At 43.8% G+C, this 20,077-nt stretch overlaps 1 protein-coding gene across 3 annotated transcripts in view; it reads right to left on the bottom strand.

Annotated features, from left to right (window-relative positions):
• The window catches only part of LOC124805101 (probable cytochrome P450 6a13), a 147,582-nt gene that overhangs the window by 1,830 nt on the left and 125,675 nt on the right, over nucleotides 1-20,077 (bottom strand). For all 3 annotated transcript variants that reach the window (XM_047265544.1, XM_047265545.1, XM_047265546.1), the window contains exons 6-8: nucleotides 18,148-18,314; nucleotides 11,516-11,737; nucleotides 6,923-7,183 (exon numbers count right to left, since the gene is read on the bottom strand). In XM_047265544.1, the coding sequence (XP_047121500.1) occupies nucleotides 6,923-7,183; nucleotides 11,516-11,737; nucleotides 18,148-18,314 (650 nt within the window). The remainder of the gene's footprint in view (nucleotides 1-6,922; nucleotides 7,184-11,515; nucleotides 11,738-18,147; nucleotides 18,315-20,077) is intronic.

Here is a 20,077-nt window from a genome sequence, read left to right as displayed (position 1 = left end):
GCTTCATACACAGCAAGAAGCTTTGAATTCTTGTATAGTATTAGCTTCTATAGTATTAGATATTATTCTATAGTATTAGTTATTAATGGCATCTTTTATTTATAAAAATCTTATATACTTCATAATTTTCTGTGTAATTTCCTGAATCTGTTTAACCAGATCGAGGAAGCCTGTACATCAGTAATGTTCATCTTACTTGCAATTCAGGAGACCCAGTCTCGTAAACCTCCTTCAGCAATGGTGGATTGACTCTTGCGAACTGTTCTAAACCTTTCAAATAGTTTTTCTTGCAAACTCCTGCGAGTTTCGATTTGGTGTGTATTTTGTATATGATGTAAACCTTTCTTCCATTTATACAGTTCACGTTCAGATTTTACTAAACAAAAACTGACTTTGAACACTGCTTAACTTCAAGAGTTTTCTCCCTAATTCATTTAATCAAAAAATGAACAACGTTATCTTTGTCAGTGAAAGCTATTACTGTACATTTTTTATTTGGGCTAGGAAGATAATGTGGTTTTGTTCCGGACTATAATTAGTACAACCATAATTGTTCGAACCATAATTCACAGAATCGTCCAAGCTACTTCCGGTTTCTTCTAGTGTTTCCATAGTTTTTAGCGAAAAATCGACATCATTCGAATGAATGTCCTAAAAATTAACAAATAAGTAACATATAAGTAGGTCTTCAGGAGAAGTAGGCGATTTCGGGTGAATACCACATTCTTTGTGTTTCTTCTATGCAAGTTTGGAAACCTGAAACATTAACTGGATTCCGCATTAATGTGGAACTCTGGAACCTGCACAAAGAGAGATATTATTAGTATTTATATACGAAGAAGCAAAAAAAGAAATTCAGCTTTATTGCTGTTGTGTTCATAGTTCCGCGTAGTCAGCGCGTACACAACTTTCCCACTAGAGCGCGGCATGCTAAGTACAACAGCGCAGGCGCAGCGCTCGTCCATCTCTGCACTACGAGATGGCGCTGTCTTAAAGACGGACCAAATTCTGCTTCCGCCGATCCGCGTATTAATATGTAACGCAGCCAATGAGATTGCTGCTAACGTAGAACCTTTTCTCCTCGCGGATCACACTCGCGCAGTGATACCTGAACGTGCGAGGTATTATAACGAGTGTACAGACTTCCGATTAGTCAGTCTGCATTAGTCTCCATTAGTCTGTAGTCAAGTTTCAGTCTGCGCCTAATAAGATTACCATATTCCTGTACATAGCCATGAAGATAAATGGCTAGATACTTTGTCAAGTATCAGAGATATGTGAGAATAAGATTAACGTACCAAGACCAAAGGAACTTCAGATTGACAATTGTAAATAGCATCCAGAATCAAGTTAAGTAATTTTATGTTGTTATTATTTTAATAAATGTGTATGAAAATTAATCAAGTTCTGTTTAAAGTTGGTCACCGTCAATCTACTACTCTAAGTGTGCAAGTGGCATTTCTATCGTCTGACCTAACGGCAGAAGATAAACACGCCACAATAAGACCACGAGACATATTGCTGACATGCGCCTACTTCGTTAGAGCGACATGTGAAATAATCTGATGGTGTGTGTACCGAAGGTCTTACAGTACGCACACCGCAATTGCCATTTTTAACACTTAATGATACCAAAAAGGCAACTGATAATTGTTATGGATATTGAGTGAGTTGCGAATTCGAGCGAATAGGAACTTGTAAGGTGCGCGCAATTCATGACCAGATGATAAACACGTTTCTGCGTCAAACAATCGATGCTAGTCAATGTCGACTATCAAGCGCCACTAGCGCTAAATGAGTGAAGTGTGAGCGGGAATTCGTGTTTGAAGTCCATCGATTCCAGACGGAGCCGTGAGCTATGCCTCGTGTCATACAGGCTGGGTGAACTCCCACCGCCGTGGGTTGACTCTCAGCAAAGCTTTAACGATTCGTGACAAATTATATCCCTCACAGTGTTTTATAAAGGTTTACAGTGTGGCGTATAATTCGCGTTCTCGTCAGCCGCGCCGGCCACCCACTTGAATGACAGTGTGAACTGTGTGTGTTAATCATTGTTACAGCAAGTGACACAGTACCATCCGTAACTAGAAGAGTGAGACGAGAGTAGTGTCTTCCTCAAAATTTTGAGTATATCAGCATATCAGTCAAACAGAGTAAAACATCCTGGCACTCGTTATTGCAACACCCTCTATCATTGTGTTGCTGAGCAGCCACATCCTGATTACAAACAACTCCCGAAGCAGCTAGATATTATTAGCACTTATCTATTAGGTCACAGTCACGCCAGAATTAAAGTCGGTATGCTATTTTGGTATGTAACAAACGACGTCATATCAATTGGGAGTGTTTCAAAATGTGAACTATTGTGTGAGAAAAATTGTCAATGAAAAGTGAAATTTGCTTTGCGAATTACAATCATATTGTGTCGTGTTATCTGCTCACAGATGTGCCGTCAGCTAGGGGTATGAGCCTGCCGTGTTGCGGATGCTCTGTCTGCTACAGCTACAGCAGGGGTTCATATTTCTCGATCCGCCTGGCGAGCTACGAATTTGGAAATTTTCAACATTTAAAAAAATACTTTCGAGTTGTCTTAGCAACAAAAATTATGTCATTTCTTTCTTTCAGTATATTTTTCCTGTATAAAAATTTCAGTTCCTTTGTCATATCGACAACAAGTACATCAAAAAGTATGTTGATTGTAAAGCTGTAAGAATCTGATTGAGTAGTTATGTAGAAATTTCGAAATAGTTTGAAGATCTGGTAATAGATGTCATTTTTATGCTGTGCAGCTTGTACAGGATCGTCGTGCATTATTAAACTCGTCCCCTGCAAGAAGTGTTTGCAATCATATCACAATCTTTTCAAAATCTCCACCATTCACAATATGGGGATGACGCAAACGAACTACGAATTTTCCATCACATCCGTTTCAAGGTTGTCTAGCATGGTGGGACGGTTCGGTAGACCGTGTCGTTCAATGTGCCCCACAAAAAAATAGTCACAAGCAGTCAGACTGGGCGAATATGAGGCCAGTCCATGCCTGCGCCAGTAAATTTGTAGTGGTCCAATACAATGACTCGATTTATCAAGAAAGTGAAACACCTGTGAGCCGTGGTAAAAATTGCTGTTTTGAAGAGCGCGCCGCAGCGCGTAGTGTGAAGCAGTCGCTCTCCGTTTCTGGCGGTGGCGTCGCTGTGGCAATCGCAGCTTTGGTGGCTCCCTCTGGTGGGAAAGGGGAAAGGTTGCCTGTTCACGTGTATTTAAGGGGCGCTATGAGCTCGCCAGTGGGTCTGTTTAGTAAGTCTGGGTCAGTATCACGTCCCCAGCTTGCTAGCCTGTCTCTCGTCCGCATTTGTGAGGCTGTTAGTGTCTGTCTGTTGTCCGGAGTGTTAGTATGTCTTTAGTTCGGATCAACCTTTAAGGCCGGTAAAATTAGTCTTTCCACTCCGCCAGTAAGAGAACTCAGCAAGTGGTCGCCCGGTCGGGGCTTAGTTCCTGCATCTCCGTCTGCGCGTTAGGCAGCCAGTCTGCTCGAGTTTGCTCAGGCAATGGTCATTGGCGGTTGGATCGATCGGTTGGTCGGTCACGCACTGAGACACAAGATGACTTGTCCGTCTTGAGCGTCGGCGCATGTGAGGTCGCGACGTTGAGTCCAGTGGGCCGCGGCGTATAGCGAGGGGTAGTGACTTCGCGGTCGACACGAGAGCAATAGGAATCAACCCACGACATCAGTCTAACCGGTGCGAGCTGCGACGCCGTGAGACGGGAGATCGGCGCGCCTTCCTGTGTCCGTTGAAGCGGCTGGCAGCGGACGGTTCGGGAGAGCGATTTGGGGGTGATGCGCCAGGTCTTCTCGAGAAATCGCAGTTTATTAGAAGTTAAGTGATTCGTGATATGTTGTTTGATTTACTCTTGATAAATTCTACTTGTGTTCTTGGTGAGGTCACCAGTCGTTTTGCTTTGGGGTCGTCCCACCATTCTACTTCCTTTGCCCACCCGCAGAAGGTGGTTGTTTATAAATTGGGTGGTCCGTTTTTCCCTTGTGGAGTAGGGGCGGGTTAGAGCAACCTGCGTTTCGGGTTGTTCGGTAATCTCCCTATCAATCTACCGTACGTTAGTAGCTGCCTCTGTCATGTTTGTCGGATTTGGTGTGTTAACGAATATATGCTTGGAGTGTGACGGCCTAATATCTGAAATATGTTTTGATCTTTGGAAACTTTGATATTATTGCCTATGATCTTGAGAGGCGGTATCTGTGTACTGTAGAGCATTTCATTGGCTTTTATTTAAATGATCATTTTAGTATATAAAGTTGCCACCCTTTCACCGTAAGACTTTTCTTAGAAGTTACAATCAAGTTGCACCTTCGGTGGCAAGGTTAATATTTTAATTGTTAGTGTTTTGTACCATTTCCATCTCTCCTACCGGGGGTGCGTAGTTTGTGTGCTTGTGTAAATTGTTAAAATTCTTATTTTAAAGTTATCTGGTGTGTTGCAGATATGCACCAGCGTAGTCTTTCAGAGGCTGTTGTGGGCGGTCGTAACTATGGCCGTGTCAAAGGGGAGCGGCAAGGTTCACTGCCCGAAAGCTCATACAGTCAGAACTTTTTTCTTTCTGCCTCTGAATAAATTGTAACTCTGATATTTAGAGGGTGCTTTCTGATTATAATTTTAAACCTGTTTATTTTTTAAAAAATGCTTTTAGGCACTATTAAAGTGAATAAAATTCCCATTTGTTAAAAGGAATTTGGTTATGATTTCATCAGTTACTCCCTGGCAACTACTTCCATACTTACATAGTGTGATTAAATGTGTTACTGTTCTTGTTGAATCGCTAGTAAATAAAATACATTCTTAACAATATTCTTGGAAAATAAATCACTGTTCAACCCGTTAGGTGCAACTTTGTTTGGCTCCATTTTGAACGAACCACACGGTGCCTGCATCGAGCAGTCTTCTCTCAAACACGTCACAAACTTTACGGCCTGATGTTTTCCGCAAACTCGTCCTGCACCACTAAGTGGGCTACACCTGTTAGTGTAGATTCCGTTTTGCGCCTACACTTCAACACCTGATCTCTCGCCTAGAAGAAAATAAGCATGAATGGCTTGCCCTTGCCTCATATACTTGGAGGTACCAACCAACTTAAAAATTATGGCTATAATTATTAGTCTGAAGATGACTAAAATACCGATGCAGTGTTATTCAGTACACTGTTCTCAGTCAACAATGGAAGTATCTGCTCTTATACCTATTACACCCCGTATAAAAATACATACGATATACGAAGGGAAAACGCTGTTGCCAAAAACTCATAAAGTTCTTGACCTATTTACTTCAAAATCTTACACAACACTCTAATAAACAGTCAGACAGAAGTACGCAGTTTATTTTCTTTAAACAACATGAAGAGGTTTTCTGTAAAACTGCCTGCGAGAAAGGGAATGTACTGTGCTGTGCTGTGAAAATGTACAACCTAGCCGCGCGGAGTGGCCGCGCGGTCACAGGTGCCATGTCACGAACTGCGCGGCCCGTCCCACCGGAGATTCGAGTCCTCACCCTGGCATGGGTGTGTGTGTTGTTCTTAGGATAAGTTAGTTTATGTAGTGTGTAAGTCTAGGGACCGATGACATTAGCAGTTTGGTCCCTTAGGAATTCACACACACAGAATGTACAGCTTAGTTTTATTTCTCATAGTCAGTTTGAACTATGATAGCAGGGTATTTAAGTCATTAGACAGAGTGTTTCTTCTACATTATTCTTTCTACTTATACATAATTTTAAATAAAAATTGCATTCACAACAAAGTGCTATTTTATTTTCTTTCTCACAGTCAGTTTTAACAGAAAACAGGAAATTTGTATTTATGTTATATTATTTTATGTTATGTTAACCGGGGACCTAGAAGCGGCGGAGAGGCTCCGCCCCACCGCAGCCGCAGTGGTCCACAACCCCACGACGACTACCGCAGTCCACTTCACCACTCCGCCGCCCCGCACCGAACCCAGGGTTATTGTGCGGTTCGGCCCCCGGTGGACCCCCCCCCCCCCCCCCCCCCCCCAGGGAACGTCTCACACCAGACGAGTGTAACTCCTATGTTTGCGTGGTAGAGTAATGGTGCTGTACGCGTACGTGGAGAACTTGTTTGCGCAGCAATCGTCGACATAATGTAGCTGAGGCGGAATAAGGGGAACCAGCCCGCATTTGCCGAGGCAGATGGAAATCCGCCTAAGAACCATCCACAGACTGGCCGGCTCACCGGACCTCGCCAAAAATCCGCCGGGTGGATTCGTGCCGGGGACCGGCGCTCCTTCCCTCCCGGAAAGCCGTGCGATAGACCGCACGGCCAACCGGGCGGACGATTTGTATTTATGGTTTATCACCCTATGATTAGAATACTACTACAGAATCTGAATGATACGAAAGTTTGTAACCCTACATGTTAACAGATTAAAACTACGTGAAATACTGTCACTGAAGCTACTATCCTCACAAATCCATTAGTTACAGGGGTCTCTCTCTGATCCGCATGTACCATTGATACCAACCATTTTATCCTCCTATTTTAAGCTACTGCAGTTTCCTATCAAGATTTTGTTTGCTACAAGAATAAACAAGGCTCGAGATCAGAGAGAGAGAGAGAGGAGGGAGAGGAGATAGGCAGAGAAGGGGATGAGGAAATGTACATAGAGGGGGAGGAGGAGGAGTGGCCAAAGAGAGAGCAGGAAGTAGGAAATTACTACATACATCCAATTCCAATTCATATTTAGGAACTGAGATGCATTGCCGGGTTCTCTATTACCAGACAGATTCTAAGGTTGCCAGATATATGCCTGCCTGCAAATCATATTTTACCCATTTCCCTTACATACACCGTTCTCGCACAGCAGCCGCCATATTTAAGGGTAGCTCCGACTACTTACCAATGCATGCCCGGGGTCCTGCCCCGAAAGCCATGTAGGCCAGCTTGGCTGTGCGATCCTTGTTGTCGGGCGAGAAGCGCTCTGGGTCGAACACGTGTGGGTTGGGGAAATACTGCGGGTCGGCGTGTATGGAGCTTATGGGGAGGACTACTGCCGTGCCAGGTGAAATCGACACCGTCTGTCCCGTGGGCGCCGTCAGATTGTATGGGGCAGTGCAGATTTTCTCCAGCGGGGCGAACGGTGTGTGCAGTCTCAGGGACTCTGGAACAGCAGGCGGAACCACAGTTGATTACTGTGTACCATCAAGTATTTTTCCAGATTTGCATTGTGCAGTGTTCTCATTTACACTGATGGAACTGTACACAGTTACACCATGAACATCTTGACCGAATGCTACAAAACCCATACTCCAGTGTTGCAGTGCATGTGGGACAATAATCAAAGTAGTGCCATGCTCAAGGATTGAGCTTGGTGGGGAAGAAATCGTGCATCTCCGTTCTAGGCAATGTCTTATGGAGGTAGTTTGCCATTGCTTTCCTCCGACCTGTTATGACATGTCAAGTGTGTGTGCCGTGTAGATGACTGTGGAGTGCTTGTATATTGCAGTGTTGGGTTTGTGTTACGAATGAAGGAAGGGGAGAGGGTGAAACCTGGTGCCAGCATAGACTATAAGCCTCTTGAATAGCATCAAGGGGGTCACCAAGCTTAACGTCACCATCCGAAGGACAGGTCAGAATCAACAAACACATGCCTTCACTTCATTAGCCACTGCAAAGAGAATTGGAATTTAATCCACGAAATTGGCCCAAAGTCTGATGATCAGAAACTCTACAGCATCACACCTCCTTCCATTTGATGTAATGGCAAAGGACAGCAGTACATGGCGTAGCCAGGGCTCACCCAGTCCCTTACTAGACATGGTCAGCATTGCTTAACTTCGATGATTTGACGAAACAGCTGTATTCATTGAGGCAAGTAGAGAAAATAACCCATTCCAAAAGATGAAGAAGGATATGATTATCTGATAGCTGTAGTGTGTGCCTAATGTTGCTGGAACTTTGCAGACAGAGACTGCAACATAGCATGTCCAGAAGATGACCACGTGCTGGTTGTTGCCATCTTTTGGATTTTGAGAAAGGTTTACTCATTGGGATGAGGGACAAGGAATCATCATACTGACAGATCACACAGACAACTGGCTGTAGTGCAGTAACAGGACAGATAATGCTAACAAGAAGGTTTCAAGGCTATAGTGTAGCATAAAGATAAGGGTCTGGTCCTTCAATAGCGTCTACATAGCGAAAAGATTGTGTGGTTGTTCGACTGGCTCTGATGAATAAATACATGACAAAAGCTAAAATTGAGGCAGAGGTTAACTGCATAGCACCACCACGAACCTTTGGGAAGAAATAACTGGAAACTGAGTTGAGGTGTAGAGTTGTTATGCAACGTTTAACGCTGACAACAAAAACGTTGAGTGTCAATGTATGGTATTCAAAGATGATTCGCGCTCTTGTCTGTGGAGGTCAGATCGATGCCAGTGTGTCCACAGACGATTTGGTGGGAGGTCGGATGAAGCAGTTGTTCTCAAGACCCCTACTGCTCCATCTCCTGAAATCAGTGGGAGGAGAGCTATTGAGTACGACAACAAGACTTTTTCTGCAATAGTCGAAGAGAGAGAGAATGGTCGCCAGTAAATGGCGACCGCGATAAATCCTGTTTTTTATCCTGCATGACCTAGGTACCAAACAGAATATTCCAGCAGGACACTGCTAGACCCGCACACTGCAGTTCACACGAAAACACTTTGAGGAGTGAATGGATCCTGGATTGGCTTTTAAGGTCCCCTCATTTGTCACCTACAGCTGACCGGGGTGCCATGGGACGACATACTCTTCTTTCTTACCAGCCTCAAGCCAGCGGTCATCATGAAATGGCACAGCATCCGTTTCAGGCATTTTTTTTTTGTCATCAGTCTACTGACTGGTTTGATGCGGCCCGCCACAAATTCCTTTCCTGTGCTAACCTCTTCATCTCATTGTAGCACTTGCAACCTACGTCCTCAATTATTTGCTTGACGTATTCCAATCTTTGTCTTCCTCTACAGTTTTTGCCCTCTACAGCTCCCTCTAGTACCATGGAAGTCATTCCCTCATGTCTTAGCAGATGTCCTATCATCCTGTCCCTTCTCCTTATCAGTGTTTTCCACATATTCCTTTTCAATTCTGCGTAGAACCTCCTCATTCCTTACCTTATCAGTCCACCTAATTTTCAACATTCGTCTACAGCACCACATCTCAAATGCTTCGATTCTCTTCTGTTCCAGTTTTCCCACAGTCCATGTTTCACTACCATACAGTGCTGTACTCCAGACGTACATCCTCAGAAATTTCTTCCTCAAATTAAGGCCGGTATTTGATATTAGTAGACTTCTCTTGGCCAGAAATGCCTTTTTTGCCATAGCGAGTCTGCTTTTGATGTCCTCCTTGCTCCGTTCGTCATTGGTTATTTTACTGCCTAGGTAGCAGAATTCCTTAACTTCATTGACTTCGTGACCATCAATCCTGATGTTAAGTTTCTCGCTGTTCTCATTTCTACTACTTCTCATAACCTTCGTCTTTCACCGATTTACTCTCAAACCATACTGTGTACTCATTAGACTGTTCATTCCGTTCAGCAGATTATTTAATTCTTCTTCACTTTCACTCAGGATAGCAATGTCGTCAGCGAATCGTATCATTGATATCCTTTCACCTTGTATTTTAATTCCACTCCTGAATCTTTCTTTTATTTCCATCATTGCTTCCTCGATGTACAGATTGAAGAGTAGTGGCGAAAGGCTACATCCTTGTCTTACACCCTTCTTAATACGAGCACTTCGTTCTCGATCGTCCACTCTTATTATTCCCTCTTGGTTGTTGTACATATTGTATATGACCCGTCTCTCCCTATAGCATACCCCTACTTTTTTCAGAATCTCGAACAGCTTGCACCATTTTATATTGTCGAACGCTTTTTCCAGGTCGACAAATCCTATGAAAGTGTCTTGATTTTTCTTTAGCCTTGCTTCCATTATTAGCCGTAACGTCAGAATTGCCTCTCTCGTCCCTTTACTTTTCCTAAAGCCAAACTGATCGTCACCTAGCGCATTCTCAATTTTCTTTTCCATTCTTCTGTATATTATTCTTGTGAGCAGCTTCGATGCATGAGCTGTTAAGCTGATTGTGCGACAATTCTCGCACTTGTCAGCTCTTGCCGTCTTCGGAATTGTGTGGATGATGCTTTTCCGAAAGTCAGATGGTATATCGCCAGACTCATATTCTGCACACCAAGGTGAATAGTCGTTTTGTTGCCACTTCCCCCAATGATTTTAGAAATTCTGATGGGATGTTATCTATCCCTTCTGCCTTATTTGACCGTAAGTCCTCCAAAGCTCTTTTAAATTCCGATTCTAATACTGGATCCCCTATCTCTTCTAAATCGACTGCTGTTTCTTCTTCTATCTTCTTCTATCACATCAGGCATAGTAAGAAGTATTTCAAAATGATGTTCAGAAGCTGTTTCATTCCAAGCCACAACATACATATATTCGTGCTCATTGGGGTCTCACATCACAGAGATGTTGATGCTGGACATCAGTTCCAAATGAAATGAATGTTTGATTTTTTAATACTCATTATGTAATGAACATTTCCATAAAATTTGATAAGTATTGGACTAATGATTCATGACGTAATATTTTCATTGCAGTCGAGAAGCCAGTCATTGTACTGATAGTAGACAGAAACGAACCCATATACCTGCCTATCACGTGCAGTCCTGTTCCCCACCACTCCCCTCAGCCGCCCACTTCAAATAAAACAAACTGACTCACAGAATCAACTGGCTGTAGGCCTGCATGCCAGTGGATTTATCATAAGGGTACTTGCTGGAAATGAGTATCTAAATATGAGTTGTAATGTGGTTCGCAGTTTAGATGTGGCACAATTGATCATCACTTAGTTTTTTGGGAAAGTACTATGTAGATGAATTAATGTGAAACACTTACTGTTCACTATAACTGATTAGCCAATCGTAGTAGGACGTCGAGAAGACTGTGGAAGTTTCAACAAGTTCACGAAGAAAGAGAAGAAACAAAACTGACATCCACTAAACCCCAAGGAATTGCTAGCATATGGAGAGTGACAGACTCGATGAAGACAAGATATCTGATGAGCTTACAAACGTTAATTTTAATGTTACACAGGTGTCTACAAATTTTTGACTGGATATCAATGGGCTAAATAGCTCAGTACTACTGCATGACGATTACGTTGTCCCATCGATAGCTTTAACTAAAACGAAATTTGTCGGGTCACAGAGTTGATTTTACTATCATCAAACGAAAGCTCTTACTGCAATTACACCAGAATCAGCAATTATTATTTACAGTGCTGAGGGTGACAATTTTTTTGTGCGGTGTGTTTATCATGTTCACTGAAGAAGAGGGTTATTATTGCATGAATAAACCATTACTTAAGAAGCTTCTTTTGCTCTGATAGTAGTATGTTGCAGCGTTTTAGTGACAGTAAACGAGATGCGCTCCTCGCTCACCTGAGACAACTATGTCGAGGTAGGAGGCCTCGTTGATGACGTCATAGCCGAGCTGGCCGCCATGCTTGTTCACCGCCTCCTGCAGCTCGCGACGCAGCCGCTGTTGGATGTCTGGGTGGAGCGCCAGCTCGTACAGCAAGTAGGACATCCCTGTGGAGCTGGTGTGGATGCCGTCAGCCACGAACGTCATCACCTGCGCCGCGATGTCCAGGTCCGTAAAGACTGTGCAACAATAGGAGACATTTTCTGGCTCCAGAACTGACTTTCGTGTTAGTGGTCTCACTGGAGGTAACAAGTCTGTTTAATGTTACTGTGTTCTTACCAAAATTTTAGTTTCTCTCCCGTTATTGAGTTTATCAGACAAAGTTTCCTATAAAATCTGTATGCTGTCTTGCATCTCTACACAACTGCTCAACAAGAATTCTACAGTCTTTAATAAATCTACAATTGTTACAAATACAGTGAGATGCATAGCCACCACGATAATTGACTAACACAACAAAGCGACGGCCACAGACATACTGGCATCCACATTTTTGAGACTCTATACTCTAAGAAAAAACGTAAGAATAGGTGTCCCACTCATAAATGGCCCATGGAAAAGTGTTATAAAAATTTTGGTGAAAGAGAATATGAAACGAAATATGTACGTGACATACCTTTGTGGTTAAGAAATGAGGGGATAGAACTAGAGACATTCGAAGTAAGCCACCTCCATGTGGACACACAGTTCAATATGGCGCTGTATGTTCGTGGATGTAGCTGCCAGATTATTTGATTTCACGGCGGGTGTTCTCATGGAACTCGTCGACTAGGAAGCATTTGTGAAATGTGGCAAGACTGAGGTTCCGAGATTTTGTGGGCGACGCTGACAATCGTGTCTTTACCTCACACACCCTTTCTTCGGATAACTGCGGGCGCCTCCCACCGTGCAGATCTAAGAATGTTTTCTTTATCTCCATCTCCGTCACCGCGTCTTGAATCTAGTGTTTAAATGGTTTATGTCGATCACCAAGTCGCTGACATGGCTTAAGGGAACAACTTACCCAACATTGTTTCGCCAAGAAAGATTCGCTCCTCCACAGAAAATCGATAAAACGGCAGAATGAAACATCAATTTAAGAAGCAAATCGCACAGAACACCCTGAACAGTAAACCAAGCTACTCTGAAACACAATACCTACTCATAGCTTGCAGAATGTCGCTGTCGCCACATTCCACAGATGCTGCTACGTTGACAATTTATATGAGAACACCCTCCGTGAAATCCAGTACTCTGGTAGCAACAGTCACAAACACGTAGCACCATGTTGAACTGTGAATACAGGTGGAGGGAGGTCACTTCCAGCACCTTTTGTAATGTACCTTCATTTCTCAGCCATGAAGGTATGTCAATTACAAATTTGGTTTCAAATCCTCTTTTATTAAGGTTTTTATAACACTTTTCCCAGGGCCTTTTACGAGTGGGACACCCTGCACTGAATCTGTGCTTTATAACCTGCTCTAAAAAGCTTTACACCAACTGTATATCTGCTAAAGTCTATACGAGGTGCATTCAAGTTCTAAGGTCTCCGATTTTTTTTCTCTGGACTGGAATGAGATAGAAACATTCGCATTGTTTTAAAATGCGGCCGCGTTCATTGTCAATACATCCCAGAGATGGCAGCACCGTACGGCAGATGGAATTTTACCGCCAGCGGCGAGAATGAGAACTGTTTTAAATACTTAAAATGGCGACGTTTTCCTTACTTGAACAGCGTGCAATCATTCGTTTTCTAAATTTGCGTGGTGTGAAGCCAGTTGAAATTCATCGACAGTTGAAGGAGACGTGTGGTGATGGAGTTATGGATGTGTCGAAAGTGGGTTCGTGCGTGTGACAGTTTAATGAAGGCAGAACATCATGTGACAACAAACCGAAACAACCTCGGGCTTGCACAAGCCGGTCTGACGACATGATCGAGAAAGTGGAGAGAGTTGTTTTGAGGGATTGCTGAATGACTGTTGAACAGATCGCCTCCAGAGTTGGCATTTCTGTGGGTTCTGTGCGCACAAACCTGCATGACGACCTGAAAATGCGAAAAGTGTCATCCAGGTGGGTGCCACGAATGCTGACGGACGACCACATGGCTGCCCGTGTGGCGTGTTGCCAAGCAATGTTGACGCGCAACGACAGCATGAATGGGACTTTCTTTTCGTCAGTTGTGACAATGGATGAGACGTGGATGCCATTTTTCAATCCAGAAACAAAGCGCCAGTCAGCTCAATGGAAGCACACAGATTCACCGCCACCAAAAACATTTCGGGTAACCGCCAGTGCTGAAAAAATGATGGTATCCATGTTCTGGGACAGCGAGGGCGTAATCCTTACCTATTGCGTTCCAAAGGGCACTACGGTGACAGGTGCATCCTACTAAAATGTTTTGAAGAACAAATTCCTTCCTGCACTGCAACAAAAACGTCCAGGAAGGGCTGCGCGCGTGCTGTTTCACAAAGACAACGCACCCGCACATCGAGCTAACGTTACGCAACAGTTTCTGCGTGATAACAACTTTGAAGTGATTCCTCATGCTCCCTACTCACCTGACCTGGCTCCTAGTGACTTTTGGCTTTTTCCAACAATGGAAGACACTCTCCGTGGCCGCATATTCACCAGCCGTGCTGCTATTGCCTCAGCGATTTTCCAGTGGTCAAAACAGACTCCTAAAGAAGCCTTCGCCGCTGCCATGGAATCATGGCGTCAGCGTTGTGAAAAATGTGTACGTCTGCAGGGCGATTACGTCGAGAAGTAAGGCCAGTTTCATCGATTTTGGGTGAGTAGTTAATTAGAAAAAAAATCGGAGGCCTTAGAACTTGAATGCATTTCGTATATTTAGATTAAAGAGGAGCAGAGAATGAAATAATAAGAACCATGAAACAAAAAATAATGGACTTCTGTATGAAATGAATATAAAACAATAATCAAAATAAAGACAGTCTCTTCGAATGTACACACCTGTGAAATAAACGTCTGCTACTGGGTAAATAAACACTGTGGTATTCATCCTGTGAATTGCAGATTAAGCCTGTTTCGTCCCGTGATGGCAGCCTCCTGAGGTCACGCAGTGTGTGAGGAGGGTTCCTGCGAAGATGTTGGCCCCAAGAATGATTCATGTCAGTAGACATCGCTGTCCGTTCCAATTATCTGGTTCCTGCCTCCTGGAGGAAGGTGTGCACGAGGTGAGTGCGGTGTCCTCGTGCATTGTCGAATTCAACGACGGGTACAGCACTTGAAATGTTTATGGATTTGGACAATAGGCTGAAGGATTCTGTCTCAAGACAGTACATCAAACTATCCTCAGTGGCGACCGAACAAGTTGGATATCCATGTTAACACAAAACATGACTGACCAAGCTCTATAGTTAATTTATGGGACTGTAGACCATAAATGTCCATTTTTACCTAGCCGCCTCCACTTTCATCTACGGTCGGATAAATCCTCTTCTTGTTGTGACGCGTACAAGACATAACTGATCCAAGTTCTCTTGCAGGTAATCCAGTGTGCACTGTGCCCGCATCACATTGCTGGGTGTTTTGTTACTGTTGAGTGTACTGGACAATAAACGCCAAATTGATCGTGTGGAGGTATTTGCGTACTGCCTAGGTAGGTACAGTTCTCATATCTTGTGGTTACCACACCCCACTCTGGCCCACAGCTCTTGCAATTCCGAACGAAAACGAAATGAGCTTGCCCCAGTTTGTGGGTGCCGTAAACGTCAACAGGCTTCTGGTAATTTAAACTGATAACCTATCCAGTATTTGATCATCTAAGACATCGGCAGTATTCTTACTTGAAGGGACTCCACACTTGTTCGATTGCGGGAAACGTGGGAAGATATCACAGCTCTAATAAGAGAGAAATAAGGAGTAACAAGAAAATTAATGTATTTTCAAATTAGTATTAAGCAAAACACACTCCTAGAATGAAGGCTTTCACGGCAGGTGTTGTCATCACTTAACACTTCCGGGCTGAAATGCCGTAGTACATACATAAGGCTCTCCCCTGACGTGTTGCCTTCGACTGCGGAAGGCATCCTCCGAGGACAATCGGCGAACTGCCACAATATTTCGCTGAGGGCAGGCATCAGTGATATTACTCAACGAAAAACGCCACAGAGCACATGTACTGAAACCGAGTACACAGACAAAGCTGGAGTGTTGCCAAACACATGAGAAGGCAGGGACCAAAGAATAGCTGCTGAGACATTGGAGATGACACTGTCTTTCCGCCAACAGAGGTTGCCTACTTTGGGTCAGTTCCAGTCGTCGAAAAGGTGGTGCTACCTTTATCCTCATACATCCAAATGAAGGAAAACGACCGTTTAAATCTGGAGTAGGTTTAAACGGGTGCTGTCATTTTAAATATACTACCAACTCCTCTCGAAATGATGGCAGCCGCAATCTGTTTTCAGATTTGGTCCTCCAGTAGGTTAGGAATGATTACGTGATAAAGTCTTTTTTCTAGGAAATTTCGTTAAAGGTCTAATTCGTGATTAAATTTCCAAGGAATTTGAAATAAAAATGGTAGGGAAAACATGGATGCTTTGGTGGGCTGTTTATTAGCAAAGATACTGAATCTATCGTGTGACTGCCCAGAAAGTTCTCGCCTCTGAGTTAGTAAAACCAACTTGTAGTAATTTAAGACGAACGAGTGCAATACTCGTTGTCGTCACAGGACAACAGTAAAAGTAAATCGTACTAATGCAGGACGAGCAAGTGGAATGCTCGTTGCTTGCACAAAACAATGAGTAAATTATCCCTGTAGATGGTCGCTGTGCACAACGGCAACATCAACACAGTGAAGTGAACCAATTGGATGAACAGCAGGTTATATTCATTTTTACCCGGTCGGCTTATGAGAGCAAGTTGTAGAACAAGTTAAAGGATCCTGAAAACTAAACCAAGAGTGAGACTCTCAGTTATTTGTTTGTTCTACTGACATATAAATCACAATGACATTAACAGAGCAAAGGTCCATACAACTCATCAGTCAAATTACAAAATGATGCTAACATTGTGGGGAGGTATGGACGACTGTATGGAATACACGGGACAGAATCTACGTATCTGGGCAGCTCCTGAAATTACATTACAACAAGAAGCCACAAATTACAACCAAAGTAAGCAACACAAGTCGCGTGGCAAAGTAAGCAAGAAATGAGCTTCACAGAATATGGATCACACTGTCACAGCTACAACACTTACATTATCCTAAACACTTGTGTGCTCCAGTCAGCATGAGACAGCTGCCAAATATAATCCTCTCTCTAAGATGGCCTGAAGCAGAATGCCCAGACTCTATGTTCACAGCCCTACTTTCAAAAAACTCTATGTGGAGGGAACGACTCCACGCTGCTGCCAATGTGATGGGTGAGAAATGTTGTTAAATTTATGAAAAAGCAGGGGCAAGCGCACGTAAGTTCCCTCCTTTTGAATACAAAATGCACATTTCTAAACATGAAGTTGGTACTGTGTATTAATGATTGGTAAACTTTACATCCCAAAAAATGCTGTCCAGAGCGATGCAGTAGTATTGCTTGAACCAAATGTTTAGAGTGAATGTAAGCGATTCTCGCACACTGCTTGGACCACGCTGTGGCGTCTAACTCTCTGAAGTACATGCAGAAAGGCGGAAACGCCGTGCTCAATTATTCTCTGCAGACTGTGATGCGGCCACAGCATTCACTGACCACAGGGGTTGCAGGTGACTGCCTGGCATTCGATAACTGTGGAGCAGGTCACTTCCCAGATTCCACGAAACTGCCCGTATCTCCAGAGAGGGCCCTCTTGACATAATGAAATACACAGACTGTCATCTGCCAACAAAAGAGGCGGCAGAGACGTTTCCGAGGTCACATCATCCCTGCGTGGCACGTGCAAAGCTGCCTTTCCAATATTCTCACTAAAATGACTGTGAAGTAGTGGCAGAAAATTAATTAATATCGCGTAGAGATATGTGACAGTAACGTTACAGCTCAGTACAGTAACGTTACAGCTCCTTTTTTGCTTGCGGCATTGTGTGGCTGTCCTCACAAGCGTCTCACCACTTGGCGGTTCTGGGAAGGTCTGTTGTGTGTCCAAAACGCCATTTCACTATTCTACTGCATTATTTGTGGGATAGTTACAAGCCATATTCTGTAGAATGGAGACATCAGCTGATTTATTGGCTGCAAGGTCACCACTTTGACACAGATCTTCAGTGGTTTGCCTCTTAAGATAGTGAATGAATTTTGGAATGGTTTAACAGTGGTCTACGTCTATTTGGCGGGCGACTTTTTTGGTGACAAATAAGGCACATCATTTGATTCACTATTGAAAACATAGTGCGCTTTACTGAATTGGTCTGAGAATGTGGGTATGATAGGTGGTCATAGATGACGACATCTTACGGTGTAAATAGTATTGGGAAAGACGTTACCGATAAAAAAGACAAATGAAAATTATGCATGTGAGTAGTGCAAAACACTTTAGATACATTTAGTTAAGTTCCAGGAATGAGTTACGTAAAGCATAGCCTTGCCCTACTTTACCACGCGTGGGTGGTAAGCTAGTGCCACTGTACTTGAGGAAGACGCGTGTCCTTGGTGTTACTCACATGTCTTGCTGGCGAGCTCCTGCCCCGCGCCGTCCAGGTAGCCCTTGGTCTTGAGGTCGACCAGCATCTGCAGGTAGTCGTTGCGGTAGACCCCCTCGTGCTGCCGCCGCGCCACAGTCCGGGACACTACGTCACACAGGAAGTTGTGCACCTCCAGCGGCAGAATCCTGCAGCACAACACCACCAGGAATACTTGAGCAGTCCCCACATGGTACGAAGAACGTGGCGTCTTGACGCTGAATTTCACGTAACGTAGCATTTTTGAGCGACAACATATCAACGTCGGATTTTCTAAATGTGCTATTGAACTCGAACTTAAGCGGTGCAACATCGTTTTCTACATTACTGATCGAACCAAGTACACCTTACATCAGAAGACACCAATACCCCCTCCCCCATCACTGATTCCTTTAAGAATCAAACTTCTATGTATAAAACAGCTAGTTACATAAAGAAATGATAGCCTACTAGTTGCATGTAAGAAATGTAATGTATTGACTGGTTTTGGGCATTTAATGCCAGTCTTCAGAAGGTTATACCTATCGCATTATTTGCGAGTGTCAATAATAATGTGCATACAGCTCAATGCCATAGTCCTAAAAAATACATGCAGGAACAATAAGTATTACTCATTGCTCCTGCATATATTTCATTATACGCTGAAGAGCCAAAGAAAATGGTGCACCTGCCTAATATCGTGTAGGGCCACCGTGAGCACGCAGAAGTGCCGCAACACGACATGACATGGACTCGACTAATGTATGAAGTAGTGCTGGAGGGAACAGCCGCCTCGAATCCTGCAGGGCTGTCCATAAATCCGCAAGAGTACGAGGGGGTGGAGATCTCTTCTGAACAGCACGTTGCAAGGCATCCCAGATATGCTCAATAATGTTCATGTCTGAGGAGTTGGGTGGCCAGCGAAAGTGTTTAAACTCAGAAGAGTGTTCCTGGAGCCACTCTGTAGCAAGTCTGAACGTGTGGGGGTGTCGCATTGTTGTGCTGGAATTGCCTACGTCTGCCGAAATGCACAATGGACACGAATAGATGCAAGTGATCGGACAGGATGCATACGTACGTGTCACCAGTCAGAGTAGTATCTAGACGTATCAAGGGTCCCACATTACTCCAACTGTGCACGCCCCACACCGTTACAGAGCCTCCACCAGCTTGAACAGTGCCCTGCTGACATGCGGGGTCCATGGATTCCCGAGGTTGTCTCCGTACCCGTACCCGTCCATCTGATCGATGCAGTTTGAAACGAGACTAGTTCTACCAGGAAACATGTTTCCAGTCAGGCTCCGAAAGCCCATATGATGATGTTTCATTGAATGGTTCGCACGCTGACACTTGTTGATGGCCCAGTAATGAAATCTGCAGTAATTTGTGGAAGGGTTGCACTTCTGTCACTTTGACCGATTCTCTTCCGTCATCGTTGGTACCGTTCCTGTAGGATCTGTCTCCGGCCACAGCGATGTCGTAGATTTGATGATTTGCCGGACTCCTGATATTCATGGTACACTCATGAAATGGTCAAATGGGAAAATCCCCACTTCATAGTTACCTCGGAGATGCTGTTCCCTTCGCTCGTGCGCCAAATATAACACAACATTAAAACGCACATTAATCTTGATAACCTGCCATTATAGCAGCAGTAACCGATCTATCGACTGCGCCAGACACTTGTTGTCTTGTATGGGCACTGTTAACCGCAGTGCCGTATTGTGCCTGTTTACAAATCTCTGTATTTGAATACGCATACCTATACCAGTTTCTTTGGCGCTTCAGTGCATAATACTACAGTTGCTGAAGATGGGCAGGAAACTAAACAGCTAGTTAGCTAGTTCTGACGCGTCTGAATATTTGTGACGTGATATCTCCTGAACTATGTGTCATGCACAGCTTGACATTTGCTAAGGAAGAACTGAGACTT

This window comes from Schistocerca piceifrons, chromosome 7 (genome assembly GCF_021461385.2).
Source record: "Schistocerca piceifrons isolate TAMUIC-IGC-003096 chromosome 7, iqSchPice1.1, whole genome shotgun sequence".
Lineage (NCBI taxonomy): Eukaryota > Metazoa > Arthropoda > Insecta > Orthoptera > Acrididae > Schistocerca > Schistocerca piceifrons.
The sequence above is the reverse complement of the archived record's forward strand: the minus strand, read 5'-3'. Positions and strand labels throughout refer to the sequence as shown.